Source organism: Zingiber officinale, chromosome 3A, assembly GCF_018446385.1.
Source record: "Zingiber officinale cultivar Zhangliang chromosome 3A, Zo_v1.1, whole genome shotgun sequence".
Taxonomy (NCBI): Eukaryota; Viridiplantae; Streptophyta; class Magnoliopsida; order Zingiberales; family Zingiberaceae; genus Zingiber; species Zingiber officinale.
This window is the reverse complement of record NC_055990.1, coordinates 112,970,645-112,987,229: the sequence shown is the minus strand read 5'-3', so window position 1 is coordinate 112,987,229 and position 16,585 is coordinate 112,970,645. Positions and strand designations below refer to the sequence as shown.

At 35.9% G+C, this 16,585-nt stretch overlaps 2 protein-coding genes across 2 annotated transcripts; one reads left to right on the top strand and one right to left on the bottom strand.

Moving 5' to 3' along the window:
* The first annotated feature begins 348 nt into the window (after positions 1-348).
* LOC122052295 (thylakoid lumenal 17.4 kDa protein, chloroplastic-like) lies at positions 349-8,123 on the top strand. Its single transcript, XM_042613754.1, has 4 exons — positions 349-562; positions 6,074-6,204; positions 7,360-7,606; positions 7,733-8,123. Exons 1-4 carry the CDS (start codon positions 388-390, stop codon positions 7,954-7,956), a joined length of 777 nt encoding a protein of 258 aa, XP_042469688.1. The 5' UTR covers positions 349-387; the 3' UTR covers positions 7,957-8,123.
* Positions 8,124-8,470: 347 nt separating this feature from the next.
* LOC122052294 lies at positions 8,471-16,045 on the bottom strand. Its single transcript, XM_042613753.1, has 6 exons — positions 15,557-16,045; positions 15,388-15,486; positions 14,118-14,295; positions 9,570-9,667; positions 9,091-9,152; positions 8,471-8,998 (listed from the first exon to the last, which is right to left on the bottom strand). The coding sequence occupies exons 1-6, from the start codon at positions 16,010-16,012 to the stop codon at positions 8,893-8,895; spliced, it is 999 nt and encodes a 332-aa protein (XP_042469687.1). The 5' UTR covers positions 16,013-16,045; the 3' UTR covers positions 8,471-8,892.
* Positions 16,046-16,585: the final 540 nt, after the last annotated feature.

The window sequence follows — 16,585 nt, the reverse complement described above, 5'->3', positions numbered from 1 at the left end:
TAGACACTTTGTCATAAAGAATCATAACAATATACGATTGAAGGACGTCTGAGATGACCGCATCAATATATGTAACTACAATAGATAGACCATTATTGGATAAGCACTCGAGACCGACGTGGCAAAGACATGGTCTGTGTAGACCCCAGGCCAACATTGGGCACTCTCATTGTTAAAGCCCGTACGTACTACTGAAATGACGAGGAGACCTAAATCAACAATGATAATAGCCTTACTTGGCCGGGCCAAATAACAGCTAGTCCGGCCCGTTTTAGACCCCTCCAACAACCCATCTGAAATATTTGGGGCCAACGGCGCCACAGCCATGTCAGCAGGGGCCCACGGTGGATGGATTGCGTTTGGTCGAGATGATAAGAAGCAGGAAAAATGGGCGTCGTCGTCAGAGAGCCAACGGCAGCGCGCCAAGGTCGAAGAAGAGAAGGCAGCAGAATGGCGTCAGTGTGCCTTCCCACCGCCGGTTCCTCTATCTCGCACTCGCGCCTCTCCCACAGCTCGGCCCCGAAACCTCGCCCCCAATTCCGACTCCGAGTCCAATGCGCAGGTACTTGGATTCTTGGTCAAGAAATTGATCCCATTTTCTGGTAGCCATTGAGCAACGCTGTAGGATCAGATCCTTCTTATTAAGTAACCCTAGATTTTTGATCTGGTAAAATTACTCTTTAAAATGGTGTTGGACTTGTTGATAGTGTTTTTATCTTATAATCGATGTGCTTTACCAACTATGGGAAGTGGAAAAATTCAAATGAGGTGGCTTTTCTAGAATTCACAACACATTTATCAAGTTCTAAATTCCTTTTACAAGGAGGAGGAAAACCATTTTGCAATTGATTACCACCTTGGGTGCGGAAGCATAGAAATATTGAGGAAAAGAGATTGAAATGGGAGTTGCTACAGCACACTCGATCTTTTACAATTTCTCTCTTGCTCACTCTTGTCTCAAGTGCTTGCCATGTTCGAATTTATAATGCAGAATCATACATTAACATTAAAGCTAGTCAACCATATTAACTCTTGGTAAGTTACCAAAGAGATCTTCTTTTCCCATACTTTGACCATGCAATTGTAGTTCTTCTATTTCCCAAAGCTTGACCATGCAATTCCAGATTTCCAAAGATTACCAATTAATACTATTCAATATCCCCTCTTAATTTGTAATCTTGAGTTGCGTCTTGAATTTGTTAAACTTATCAATTGTAGCATGATGTCTGCTGGTTGATCATCCGTCTTGATAAACTCCATGCATATTTCTTCTTGATTAACTAAATCTCTAATGAAATGATGTCACAATTCAATATGCTTGGATCTTGCATGGAAAACTGGATTCTTTGTCATTGCAATTGCCAACATGTTATCACAATGAATTATTGTTGGCTTATCTTGTTTGAATTTTAAATCTTTCAAAATTCTTCTAATCCAAACAACCTCACAAGCTGCATCTGTTGTAGCTATATATTCTGCTTCTGCTAAAGATAATGCTACAGATTTTTGCTTCTTTGAACTCCAAGATATCACATTTGATCCTAGGCAAAAAATATATCCATAAGTACTTTTTCGATCATCAATCGATCCTACCCAATCACTATCTATGTACCCAATAAGCTTGCAATTGTTTTCTTTTTTGAACTCAATGCCATGACTCTTTGTACCTTTAAGGTATCTTAAGATCCTTTTTGCTGCTGTCAAATGAATTTTGCTTGGTTTATTTAAAAATCTAGATAGCAAACTTACTGAATATGTGATATCCGGCCTTGTATTAAGATAGATTAAGGAACCAATTAATTTCCTATAGAGAGTGGGGTCAACCTTATCACTATCATCATTAATTTGAAAATTTTCATTTAATGCCATAGGAGTAGAGACCGACTTACATTGACTCATATTAAATTTTTTAAGAAGATCCTCAATATACCTTTCTTGAGATAGTCACATGTTTCCAGATCTTTGCTTGACTTGAATTCCAAAAAAATATTTCATAAGCCCCAATTCTGCCATTTCAAAATCTTTCATCATTTTATTTTTCATTCTTCCACCATAGCTTTATTGGTCCCAAAGTAGATGAAATCATCCACATAAAGGCATACGACCAAAAAGTTATATTCAATTGTCTTCACATAGAGTGATGATTCACTTGCACTTCAATCGAAGCCATTTTCAATGAAGTAATTGCCGATTTTGCTATTCCATACTCGGGGTGCTTGTCGTAACCCATATAATGCCTTCTTAAGTCGAAAAACCTTGGCTGCTTTCTTTTTAATCTCAAACCCCTCAGGTTGTTCAACATATACTTCCTCTTGAATTTCGCCATTCAAGAATGTTGATTTTACATCAAGGTGGAAAACATTTACCTCCAAATGAGCTGCCAAGGCTAGAGTTGTACGAATTGTTTCTATCCTTGCGACTGGAGCAAATGTTTTTGTGAAGTCGATTCCTGGTTGTTGAGAATATCCTTTTGTGACAAGTCGAGTTTTGTGTTTTTGAATTGACCCATCTTCATTGTATTTAATTTTAAGATCCATTTTAGACCAATAGTCTTCTTTCCTTTGGGAAAGTCAACAAGCTCCCATGTTTTGTTTTTCTGGATTGTGGATAGTTCATCATGCATTGCTTCTATCCAACATTCTTCTTTTGATGCTTCTTCAAAAGTTTGAGGTTCACAAGAGAACAATCCAACCTCAACAAAATCATATATTTCACTTAGTAATCTAGTTTTTCTTGTGGGACTTTCTGAGTCACTTTCTTCGTTAATTGTAGAAATTTCTGTTGTAGGAGCTGGATCAATATTGTGGACTTGAGATGGGCCAAGTTGAGATGACATTTGATTATCAAACTTCAATGATCCCGATTTGACAACTTCTTTCCCTTTCCAATCCCAAGTAGCATTTTCATCAAAAATAACATCTCTAGATATAATAAGTTTTTTTGTTGATGGATCTAATAAACAATATCCTTTTGATTCATCACTATAGCCAATGAAAAGAAGTTTCTGACCTTTCTGATCAAACTCTTCACGATGTTGCGATGGCAGAAACGCATATGCAATGCTGCCAAATATTCTGAAATGATCAATTCCAGGTTTTTTCTTGCACCAAGCTTCATACGGTGTTTTATTTCTAACAGCTTTAGTTGGCGATTGATTGAGAATATATATAGTTGTATGTATAGCTTCTACCCAATAATGATTTGGAATTCCCTTGCCTTTTAGCGTACTCCTCGCCATTTCCACAATTGTGCGATTTTTTCTCTTGGTCACGCTATTTTGTTGAGGGCATCAACTAACTGTTAATTGTCTCTTGATGCCATTGTCTTTACAATACTCCATGAATGGATTGTAAAGATATTCTCCGTCTCGATCAGTTCTTAAAGTCTTCATAAGAAAACCACTTTGTCTCTCTACAAGTGCTTTAAATTGTAGACATATAGAGAATGCTTCAGATTTTTGGCTGAGAAAATAGATCCACACCATTTTGATAAAGTCATCCACAAAGATAATAAAATATTTCTTGTTTCCCGGAGTAGGAGTTTGCATTGGTCCACAAATGTCGGAATGAACAAGTTCTAGTGGTGCTTTAGCTCGCCATGACAACTTTGGAAATGGAAGCTTATGCATTTTTCCGTAGACACAACCTTCACAAACATTACTTGCTATTTGAATATTTGGAAGACCTATCACCATATTTTTCTCCTTTAATAAATGAAGACCCCTTTGATTAAGATGACCATATCGCAAATGACATAGATGAGATAAATCTACATCCTCAACTTAAATGCACAATCATTGTTTAGTGGCAATATGATAGAAAAAGTTTTGTTCTTCATTTCAACATTTGCCACAATAGTATTTTTCTTTTTATCAACAATTTTGCACTTTCCAACATCAAAATGGACTGAAAATTCTTTTTGAATAAGTTGTCCAATACTTAAGAGATTGTATGAAAGACTTGGAACATAAAGAACATCAGTAATGAGATTTTTGTTACCTTCCTTTGTTTGGACAACAATAGTGTCTTTTCCTTTTGCACTTCTATAAGTTCCATCACCAAGAATAATACTTGAGCTAATATTTGGATTGAGCTCCACAAATAATTCTTTGTTTCCCATCATATGGTTGCTAGCACCGCTATCCAAATACCATTGATGCTTTGACGCATAACCATGCTAAGAATAGAATAAAATCTCATGTTCTTCTTCTTTCGAGAAATTTGCAGCAACTTTTTTCTCCTTGTTTTGAAACCAGCAATCCCTTTGAGAGTGGTTAGGAATTTTGCATCTTTTGCATTTATAATAGCAATCACTTGATTCATGATTTGACTTTTTGCAAATAATACAAGATTCAACGTTACCAGATTTTTGTGATGCCTTAACTTTCCAGTTTGTCTTCTTTTCATTCTTCCTCCATTTATTGAATTTTTTCTTGCTGTATTTTGCGCCTTCATTACTAGAGTCTCCATAATTTCTTAAAACTGTTGATGATTGCTTTGACTTGAAGGCTTGTTCGGTTGATTGTGCATTAGAATGATTGATTCTTTGCTCATGTGCGAGAAGTGAACCTGTCAACTCATATATAGTCATATTTGACAAGTCCTTTAATTCTTCGATTGTGGCAGCAGCATAATCAAACTTTGGAGGAAGAGATCATAGTACTTTTTCAACAATTTTTTTATGTTGAATCGTGTCTCCACAGCCTTTAATTCGATTGACAGTATTTGAGACCCGTGATGAAAAATCTTGTATGGTCTCTCGTTCCTCCATTCTTAAATGATCAAAATCTCTCCATAAAGTTTGGAGTTTTAATGCAATTGTCTTCTCTGTTCCGTGAAATTCTTGCTTTAATATTTGCCAAGCCTCTTTGGCCGTCATGACACCAAAAATATGAGGAAAAATAGTTTTCCCAATCCTTGTTGAATGTAACGCAATGCCATTGCATCTTACTTTTTGTATTCTTTTAGCAACTTTTCATAATCTTTATCATCGTTGGCTGGGGCTTTGTCATTGTCAACAATAATATCCCAAAGGTCCAAAGAGATGAAGAATGTCTGCATTTGACTGCTCCAAAACTCATAATATTCGCCTTCAAATATAGGTACTTCGCTAGGAGAATATGCGAATAAAGTAGATGCCATTTTATCAAAAAAAGAGAAGTCTTCTTACACGAGCTTTGCTGGAAATTTTGCTGATGCAGATTCAACTTTTGATTTTCAAAAAATTCTGCTCTCTATCTTCAAAGAAATCAAATTTTGGAGGACAATGGTAGCTCTGATACCAAATTTGTTAGGTGCGGAAGCGTAGAAATATTGAGGAAAAGAGATTTTCTATTGAAATGGGAGTTGCTACAGCACACTCGATCTTTTACAATTTCTCTCTTGCTCACTCTTGTCTCAAGTGCTTGTCATGTTCGAATTTATCATGCAGAATCATACATTAACATTAAAGCTAGTCAACCATATTAACTCTTGGTAAGTTACCAAAGAGATCTTCTTTTCCCATACTTTGACCATGCAATTGTAGTTCTTCTATTTCCCAAAGTTTGACCATGCAATTCCAGATTTCCAAAGATTACCAATTAATACTATTCAATACTAACTAACTAGCTAGGGCTGCATGATTTAGGTAGCATTTGATGCCTTCTAATTCTAGTGATCTATTGTGTAAAGCTTGTTCTATTGTTGCTGCTTGCTGCTGTGGATGGGGTCGTTGGGCGACTATGTTGCTTCATAATCTGATTAGTATACTCGAGCAATGAATTTGTTCAATTTAATTTAACCAGACTAGGAAATAGTGTATAATTTCATCATGAGATTCCTTCCAAATCATCTGGTTTACAGTGTTCAGATACAGATTATCTTGCACTTAAGAGATTCCTACTTCCTGTTGTATAAATTACAGTTTGAAATACAGAACTAATTTTATTGTTATACTTTCTAACCATACTAGGTGAGAACCCCTTTTACATATTTTTTATGCCATAGAACTATAATATGGCTTTCCATATGCTGAAATTTACTTCCTGTTGTATGATTGGATACACCATCTGATGCATTCTAGCTTTCTTCAGCAACTGAAGAGCCAACAGTAGTTACCAATGATTTTGAGTCTGACTCCTTGGGAAGAATGAAAAATCTTGCTTGTGGACTGATTGCCGCCTTTGCAATAACTACTTGTTCTCCTGTTATTGCAGCGAGTCAGGTTAGGATACATATATTAGTTTCTTTACATAATAGCAGGGAGACTTTGGGACTGATATTTTCCTTCTAGCTTCCAAGCTTCCTTTTAATGGTTTAGTAGTTATTTAACATTTTAAATAACCATTAACGGTTTAGTAGAACTAAAGCATTAACTTATGTATAAAGGTGATTAAATATCTATTGTTTCTTTTGTTAAAATTATTATCCTTTGTATAAAACAAGTTAGGTTGATTTCTACATTTTACCAGATAGTGGTTGAAAGATCTCAAGTACCTCAATTTTCTGAACTCTACAAACTAGTAAACCTGTCATTGGGGTGTTGGCATCTGACTGGGTTGTTGCAGCTAGTGTCTGTCATTCGACATAGTTATTTGGGGATAGTTGAAGAAGAGTTAAGCATACGAGCTAGTAATAAAAATGGGATTATCAGATGTTAGGATAGTCTTTTTATTGTGAACGCTAAAAGTAAGCTACTAGACAGGTTTTAAGTTTTACTTAGAAAGGAGAAATGCTATAGTGTAGTTTAAGGCACTGCCTGGGATGTGCTCTTTGTTAGGTGAAATAAGTTCGTCTTAAATATTCTCCTGTGATAAGGCTATAAACTCATTATGGCCTACAATCTCTTTTTTTTTTCAATTGACTCCAAATTCTTTTGTCTCAATTTACTTTATATGTGTATGTAGCATAGTTCAATTTATCCTAAATGGTTCCTGTTAGTTTAAATAGTTCAATCCAACAAACATTAGGCTGGATGAACCTTTCAACCAATCGAGCAAATTAAAGCTCAAACTTTTGGGAACCAAACAAAATTATCTCACACATCTTCTATAATTTAGATTAGTCAAATGCAATGTAGTGCCATGTGAATTCATAAGTCAAGATATTGTAGATGATGATAAACCATGTTTAGAGGTTTATATTTCTTGGTGCCCCTCTTTATATTTATTGTATTCTTTCTTTGTTATTATCATTACAAGAATTCACTTTTTTCTTAAGTTTTATTGTCTGAAATATAGTTTTACAAAATGTTGTTGTTTCGTCTTTGTGACGACGCCAGTTTGCTAAGGGAGATATATTTTTTACCTAGAATGGTCTTCCATTTTATAGGTTCAAAGTTTTCACCATCCTTCTTATGCTGTATCCTTGTTCTTCACAGAGGCTACCTCCTTTATCGACTGAGCCAGATCGTTGTGAACGTGCATTTGTTGGAAACACAATAGGCCAAGCAAATGGCGTATATGACAAGCCGCTGGACCTTCGTTTTTGCGACTATGAAAATGACAAATCACACCTCAAAGGGAAAACACTTTCAGCTGCTCTCATGTCGGGCGCTAAGTTTGATGGTGCCGACATGACTGAAGTCGTGATGTCTAAAGCATATGCTGTTGGTGCAAGCTTCAAAGGTTCATGGCAATGCCAGTTAGAATACTCTCGAGCTCATTTTTTTTTTTTTTTTTTGAAAAAAAAAAACATTACGATTGCACTTTATCCATACTGATAGAGCGATAAAAAGCTATTGATCATCGCAGGTGTTGATTTTTCAAATGCGGTGCTCGATCGGGTTAACTTTGGAAAGGCAAATCTTCAGGGTGCAATTTTTAAGAACACTGTGTTATCAGGTTCTACTTTTGATGATGCTCAACTAGAAGATGCTGTGTTTGAAGACACCATAATCGGATACATCGATCTCCAAAAGCTTTGCACAAACACGACATTAGGATCGGACAGGAGAGCTGAGTTAGGATGCAAGTGATGTGATATATATATGTCTATGTTCATATTCATCTATCTTTTTCCTCGTCGGATACCTTCTATCAAGATTGAGCTGGAAACACAAGGAGAAAAAACAAAATACTTAGGATAATTTCTCCATTGTAGAAATGCTTAAAGGAAAATGTATGTTCACTGTGTGTTTTCTTAGCCATGTGTTACTTATCATCGCAAGTTTCTACTAGAAACAAATTTAGAAGACTACAAACCGATACTCTACAACCTTGTTCCATCGTCGAGTTAAGACACTCTAAGCATCACCTTTTCAATCTTCTCATTCTCAATTAATATAAGTAATCTTACACACTCACAAGTGATCAAATTTAAGCATCTAAGTTAAAAGCATGTCAAACATCAAGATGACTTAATGAAACTCTTCCAACTAAACTAAATAAACATTAAAATCGTCAAAAAGTCGGAACTTTTCAACTTTAGATCTCTTGAACTGGACATTCTGCCAAGTTCAAATCGCAATCTCTCCTTAGAACAATATCACGAAAACAAATAACATGGCATTGATAAACTCAAAGCCATCAGTAGATATAGTATTTAAATAAAACGTGACCTCAAATAACATCGCAGGAGAAATGATGGTATGTATGGTATATAAAATGATGAAACTAAAAACAATTAAGTAGATAGTTTGCAGTGGTGAACCCACAAGATATGGCACATCTTTGTCATAGTTTCATTCGTAGCTCTACTAGGGCAGGTAGTCATGCCGAATGAAGAGTACAAAATTGGATTCCTTCTCTGCCCTTTTCCTTTCGGTATATCTTCCATCAAATCAGTTGATTTGGATGTCCAATATTCAGGGAATGATAACAAGGAGCATGGAAAGCAAAGATTGGTGAATTTGATTCTCAAAGCTTTGAATTTAAGTGTCCTGCATTGCATTTTTAAACATTTGAATGATGAGTCAATCATCGTGATCCTCGGAGCTAGAATCATCGACCATCTTCTTGGCTGATTCAATGGCATCTGTTTCGGAAAGCGTGTGAATGCGAAGAGTGTCTGCATCCTCACTGCAAGGAGCATAATAAAAATATCAACAAATGTGGTAGTGAGCAAAACAGATCTGCAGTGAAAAAGGATAAACAAGAGAATTAGTCAATACTCTGTGACCCCGAATATTTCCTTGACAATGAGAGAGCTGTCCCTTGTGCAAAATTCTGGAAGCTGAATAAAAATGCAAATTTTGGAGCAAAACAAGTTGAGCATCAAGTTTAACAATAACAAAGTTTGTGCAGCAGACTACATAAAGAAACATTTCATGTAATGTCTAGTAGTCAGACTCTTCAAATATTCCTTCATACTGTGGCACACTAACATTCTAAGTTACACATTACTTGTACCAGAATGCCAGTAATTTGGCCAATTGATAACTTGTATCTTCACCAACTGAACCAATAAATATTTCTAGCAAGAATCTATGCAGGTCATCAGGTGAACCAAAAAAGAGATCAAAAAAGAAGGCAGTTCATATATTTTTCTCCATGATTTACCACGCAAACCATAAGTTGTCTTAAGTTTGAGAATTGTTTTTAATAAGTTTGTAATTCTTGAATGCTTATATTACATGGATGAATAATTTACCTCAGACAAGTAAAAGATCTTTCCAAATAACACTTGGACAGCAAGTTTTCGTTTGAAACCCTTCTCTGTGAAACCTGACAGGTCCATCACCACAGGCCCTGGAAGGATAAAGATTTACTAAAATTTGAGCACGACTATCATCACTCACAAATTAAACCAACTCTACAAGCCGAGAGGCGCCATTCTGAATTGAAATACATGATTTATATGTAAAGGTAAAGTAAGAAACATAAGAAAGTTAGTGAGATAAAGTTGATGAGTCCCATCTTAAATTTTCACCTAGAGAGGAGCACATGCCTAGAAAACATTCAGCCAACCAATCCTCTGATAAATATATGAAAATAAATCAAGTGAAAATAAATCAAGTGAAAATAAATCAAATGAAAACAAATAACAGAGCACCTGTGCTACTACGCAGTGGTTAGGAGAAAGATATTTGCTTTGCAACTGTAAGCTTACACAATTAGTTCTTTTCTATGTGAAGGATAACACCGTTTTCATTTTTTTTTTGCCCTCACCAAACCTGTAGATTAGTGCAAGCCTTGTGCATGACAGCCTTTTTCTCAATCTAAAAGACAAATCCATTTGACTTTATCCATATTCAAGCAATTGGAACAAAGGACTAATACAACACACTTTTCAGGCCCCCAGTAAACTTTTGGCATGACACAAAGAAAAAATGTTGTTATAGCCATTAAATTAAAATCCGAATGTCTTAATTATTTAAACCAGATGTAAATTTACTTCTGCAATTTGAGACTCTATCAAGCATTTTGGATCCTTTTGAAGGCATAAACAAATTCGTTGTGGTACAGTCTGGGTCCAGTTGAAGCTCGGGCTCAATTCAAGTCCAAATTGGGGCTGAATCAACTCATAACAAATGAACCAACTGGTTCAGGCCAAGCAGATCGTACTAAATGTGTCAAAATAGTAAGTTTGATTTAACCATAAATTTATTGATTCTCTTCCATCCCACACCTGCACCTAATTGCATCCCTCCATATTTGCGATTTTTTTTCTGATGGTGCTGTCCAACGTATAACCACATTATAAAGAGAGAAAATGTTAATCATAAAACATATATATATGTAATATTCATATTTTTATAGATTTTATACAACATAAAAAGTAACATAGAGATATATTAGCAAGATTTTTATCATAAAATTATAAAATATTATGTTTAGATGAAAGTAAATTAAATAATTTAGTGGTGTTTAAACTAGTAACATCAATAATAAGTCCTTGTCTATATTACAATAATAACAAACAATGTGGTAAAAATTTCTTAGAAAAGATATAAAATAAAATAGAAACTATTGAAAACCTTGTATATTTTACTTACAGTAATTTACCAAAGGACGCATTCAGGAATTGACCAAAAAACATACTATACTTTGTTATTTTACCAAAGGACGCACACAATTTACTACTCTTCCCGTTATACCTCTCAATCATTTCCCTCTTCTCTTTCCTCTCTCCAATGTATGCAATTTCTCTTTGCTTTCCTCTCTCATATGCATGCAACCTCTCTTCTCTTTTCTCTCTCTTTTGGATGGATGCATGCATGCATAACGTGAGCCTGATATGATTTCATATTAGGCCCAACGTGGTCCTGATATGATTTCATATCAGGCCCACGGGGGTTAGGGTTTAGCTGATTCTTCCGATAAAATTTTAACACCTTCGAAAAAGTTGAAATATGCAATAGACGACACCATTGGACTCTTTGCAGCTTCATAAATCCACAGAATATGAAATTGGTCCAATCAGATCTGTTTAAGTCCATCAGTGGATTTTGATCAAAACTCACTGATCGACCTAGAGATATCAGATTGCAACTATTTTAGGTTCTATGAATTTTTAAGACTGTAAGGAGTCTAACGGTGTCATCCGTTGTATATTTCGACTTCTCCGGAGATGTTAAAATTTTATTAAAAAAATCAACTAAAGTATATAAACTCATTCATATCAGCCCTAACGTGGACCTGATAATTTTCTATATCAGGCCTAACATGGACCTAATATTTTTCCATATTAGGCCCAACATGGACCTAATATGATTCATATCAAGCCCATGGGATTATGATTTTGTTAATTTTTTGATAAAATTTTAACACCCTGGAAAAGTTAAAATATGCAAGGGACAACATCGTTGGTTTCCTTGCAACCTTAGAAATCCACAGGATCTGGATCCAATCGGACCTATCTAAGTCGATTAGTAAGTTTTGACAACACATTGATTAACCTATAAACTTTAGATTGCAACCATTTCAGGTCATGTGGATTTCTACGGCTTCAAGGAGTCCAATGGTGTTGTCCATTACATATTTCGGTTTTTCCGGAGGTGTTAAAATTTTATCGAAAAAATCAGCTAAACCATAAACACATCAATATCAGGCCCACGGGGGTTTAGCTGATTCTTCCGATAACATTTTAACACCTCCAGAGAAATCGAAATATGCAATGGACGGTACCATTGGACTCCTTGCAGCCTCAGAAATCCACAGGACTTGATATGAATCCAATCAGACTTGTCTAGGTCCATCAATGAGTTTAATTTGATCAAAACTCTTTTTCGACTTAGAGACTTCAGATTGCAACCATTTTAGATCTTGTGAATTTCTGAGACTGCAAGGAGTCTATCAGTACCATTCATTGCATATTTCAACTTCTCTAAAAGTGTTAAAATGTTATCAAAAGAATCAGCTAAACCTTAACCTCGTGAGCCTAATATGAATATGTTTATAGTTTAGCTGATTTTTTTGATAAAATTTTAATACCTCTGGAAAAGCCGAAATATGCAATAGATGCCACTGTTGGACTCCTTGTAGCGTCAGAAATCCACATAACCTAAAATAGTTGCAATCTAAGGTCTATATGGATCTAGACATGCCCGATTGGACTCATTTCAGGTCCTATGGATTTCTAAGGCTGCAAGGAGTCCAACGATGTCGTCCATTGCATATTTCGACTTCTCCGGAGATGTTAAAATTTTATCGGAAAAATCAGCTAAATCCTAATCCCCATGGGCCTGATATGAATGTGTTTATGGTTTAGCTAATTTTTTCGATAAAATTTTAACACCTCCAGAAAAGTCGAAATATACAATGGATGGCACTGTTGGACTCTTTAAAGCCTTAGAAATCCACGGGACCTAAAATGATTGTAACATAAGGTCTATAAGTTAATTAGTGTGTTTTGACCAAAATCCCCTAATTGACCTAAACAGGTCCGATTAGATCCATTTCAGATCCTGTGGATTTCTAAGACCATAAGAAGTTCAACGGTGTCGTTCATTGCATATTTCAACTTCTCTGGAGATGTTAAAATTTTATTGAAAAAATCAACAAAATTGTAACCCCGTGGGGGCCTGATATGAATTTATATTAGGCCCAATGTGGGCTTGATATGAATGGCTTGATATATTTTAGCTGATTTTTTCAATAAAATTTTAACACCTCCAGAGAAACTAAAATATGCAATGGACGACATCATTGGACTCCTTACCGTCTCAAAAATCCACAGGACCTTAAATTGTTGCAATTTGAGATCTCTAAGTCGATCAGTAGGTTTTCACTAAAATTCACTAATGAACCTAAGCAGGTCAGATTGGACTCATTTCAGATCATGTGAATTTCTGAGGCTGCAAGAAGTCCAACGGTATCGTCCATTGCATATTTCGGCTTCTCTCAAGGTATTAAAATTTTATCGAAAGAATCAGCTAAACCTTAACCTCTATGGGCCTGATATGGAATCATATCAGGTTCACGTTGAGCCTGATGTGAAATCATATCAGGTCCACATTTGGTCTGATGTGAAATCATATTAGGCTCACATTATGCTTACATGCATCCAAAAAAGAGAGGAAAGAGAAGAGAGAAGAAAAAAGAGAAGAGAGGTTGCATGCATATGAGAGAGGAAAGAGAAGAGAAATTGTATGCATGGGAAAGAGGAAAGAGAAGGGAGAAATGATTTGGGGTAGAGGTAACTGAGTGTGCTCTTTGATAAATAACAAAGTATAGTACGTCTTTTGGTCAATTCGTAAATCTGAGTGCGCCTTTGGTAAATTGTCATTTTACTTATGCCCAAACAAATGATTCCTCTATCATAAAGGAAGGAGGGCAACACATAGGACACCTCCCTCTTTGTAATCGGCAAACAAATTCCACAAGATAATTCAAGTTGCTTCCTCTTCTTCTTCTCCTTCTCCTCCTCCTCCATAGTGCCTCTAACATTGCATCAACACTCTTAGTATCGTACCAACACACACATATCATTTCGGGCAAATACCAAAACACAAATCAATTTGAGCCTCGGTTATAATTAGTTTCAAACTCCTAATTTAAAACAAAGTATTTTTAAATTGCAATACTAAAATTCCAATTAACTACTACTGTATCTAATCAAACAATAACTATAAGTAGAGTAAAAAACTTCAAATTGGCACTTGAACTTGGAGCCCATTATCACTTAAACTAGTTACCTAAAAGATGCATACTTGGAATAGAAATGAATAGATACAAATTCGCTAAGGGAATGTTATACCTTTCTCTTTGACAATTCGCCTTGAAACCTCATTCAATATTTCTGCAACTTGAGCATCTTCCAGCATTGATGATTTTCTTAGATGTATAAGGTTCACAACCAAGTCAGGGTTGAAAGGTTTTTCATTCAAAGCATACCTAATGTACTTTCTTAGAATCTCTTCTATGTTGAAACCTGTCTGACAGGGATTCAAGTTTCTTTAGTATACCAATGATATAAATATAAATACTACAATTGAGAAAAATAAGCTGAAAAAACATTGGTATTGTTGTCTTTCCTCAACAAATATATGAAAAATGGCATAACATATGCAGAAGGTTGCATATAAGAAACTTCTTGTGTGCCAAGAGTTTCCTACAATGATTTGTGTTGTTAAGTGGCAGCTTTACCAGTGAGAGCAAGTCCTATCGAGATAAAAATTCCAGAAGATCGACTAAAGATATTGCAGTCTTTCTTTGAGCGTGATTATTTATATTGATGTAGAGTAGGAGCGCGGTCAAACTTCATCTGATTATTATTAAGGACCCATGGGCTGCCTTGAGAACCATTGATCACGAGAAAAACCCCTCACCTTCTTGCTGCTGTTTGCACTTCAACTCCTGCAAGAAAAATCTCAAAAGCACAGTAGGCTACATGGGGGGGGGGGGGGGTTAGATCCTCTTTCGTTTAACTGTTCACTACTTGGTTTGGAACAAAGTTGAGATATTTAGATCAGTATGTTTGAAGCGCTAACCTCTTATTATGCCGATCAAATACTGAGATGATCAGTAAATCATTTGAAACAAAATTACAGCTCTTAAGGCATTATTCTTTATTCGAGATGGCTTGTTCTATAAGAAATAATATACCATTTTAAAAAGTATTTGATCACATTACTCCCTTTTTAGTTTAAATTCATGAGATAAATGGTAAATCAATACAACAATACCAATTAGACCATTTAGAGCATGTTTAAAGATTCTATTCCTATCGGATAGCACTTAGAAAATAGACCCAGTAACGTTAGATTTAGTACTTATAACTTTTGTATGTTAATCTATCAGAATAAACTTATAGTTCTAAATATTAAAAATATGCTAGAAATTCCTCTGCCATCCATCTTAGCCATCCAGTTATCAACAAAAGCCGTACACAGCAAAAATTGAATTTGTCAAGCGGGTGAAAGTATATATTGACAAATTTCAGTCATACCATCAGACCAACCTTCATAGAATTAGAGAATATGCAACAAAAATGTGGCATTGAAGGAGAAAAATATCTGTAGCAGTACCTTTTGCATAAGCTCTTTCAGAGCCGCATTATTTACTTCATTCTTTCCCTTCAGAAACAATTCATCTATTGATTTCAATAAGAAAGCATTCTTATTGACCTGTAATAGAACATCCTATTGAGATAATCCAAGGGAAGGAGAAGCACTGGTTACAAAAATGAGGCGTTACCAATCTCTTGCGTTGTGCTCTGGGCGAAGTGAACTTCCTCACTGCCTTCCCAAAGCCAATCACGAAGGAAAGGCCTAACCAAGCCAAAGGGACTGCCAGGAGCCACGGCAGCTTGCTCTGCCCAACCCTAGGCCCCGGGACAGCTTGGGTCACCGTCCCGGTGAACTCAACCAGGTCGAGCGCCTTCTCGTGGATCCATGGAAGGTCCTCCTCCACCTCCTCTTCGGCTTGCGAGGTAGGAGCACTAGATTGTTTCTCCTTGAGACGCACGGGTTGTTGTGACCCAGGGTTTCCCCTCGTACCAGCCCTCACGATGAGGGCTGAGGATTTGGAGAGGCGTACGTGACGAAATCCAGGAGACGCGGAGATCTGGCGGAGAGGGAGAGCCAGCCGCCAGGGTCCAGCGGCACCGCCGGCAGAGACAGGCCGGACTAGGGAGGAGGAGGAGGAGGCCATTTGCGTCGGTACGCTACAACCTACAGCCTACTGGCGACTGTTTATCTAATACTTGAGGGAAAATTTTCTTTTGCCTCCATTTTTTATCTTACTTTTCATAAATACCCTTTGAAATTCTGAAAAATTTGAATAACCTATAAGCTCTAAAAACTTTGCATTTTACTATCAGCTCCTTGATAATATTAGCTGTGCCACTTTATTTTATTTGTCCTAAACTATCATAACTTAAAATGATTTAGAATTATTCTAAAAAGAAATAGACTCCTAAATGAGATTTACTAGTTAAAGTATAAAATCGATAATTTGTCACTTTTAAAATATCCTCACAATTCTATTAAATTTTCTTAATCATTATCAAAATCTCATCCATCAAATTAAACCAAACCATCAAAAATATTACACATAAAACACTTTATAAAAAAAAAAATTCTATGCCATCTTGATGAAAATTACCTATGGTTAAAATCATCTTAAAGTTGTCGTAGCAACTATTAGATTACTGCTCCAATAATTTGAAGATGATTTTGGCCACGTTGAAGCAATTTTGACCAAATTTAAATAATTTTAAAATTT

Coding starts and splice junctions, on each gene's coding strand:
- LOC122052295 (XM_042613754.1), top strand. CDS start 388: ATGGGCGTCGTCGTCAGAGAGCCAACGGCAGCGCGCCAAGGTCGAAGA. Junction 6,205..7,359: donor CTGTTATTGCAGCGAGTCAG/GTTAGGATACAT, acceptor TGTTCTTCACAG/AGGCTACCTCCTTTATCGAC. Junction 7,607..7,732: donor TGTTGGTGCAAGCTTCAAAG/GTTCATGGCAAT, acceptor TGATCATCGCAG/GTGTTGATTTTTCAAATGCG.
- LOC122052294 (XM_042613753.1), bottom strand. CDS start 16,012: ATGGCCTCCTCCTCCTCCTCCCTAGTCCGGCCTGTCTCTGCCGGCGGT. Junction 14,296..15,387: donor TGAAAGAGCTTATGCAAAAG/GTACTGCTACAG, acceptor AATCCCTGTCAG/ACAGGTTTCAACATAGAAGA. Junction 9,153..9,569: donor AGATCTTTTACTTGTCTGAG/GTAAATTATTCA, acceptor ATTTTTATTCAG/CTTCCAGAATTTTGCACAAG.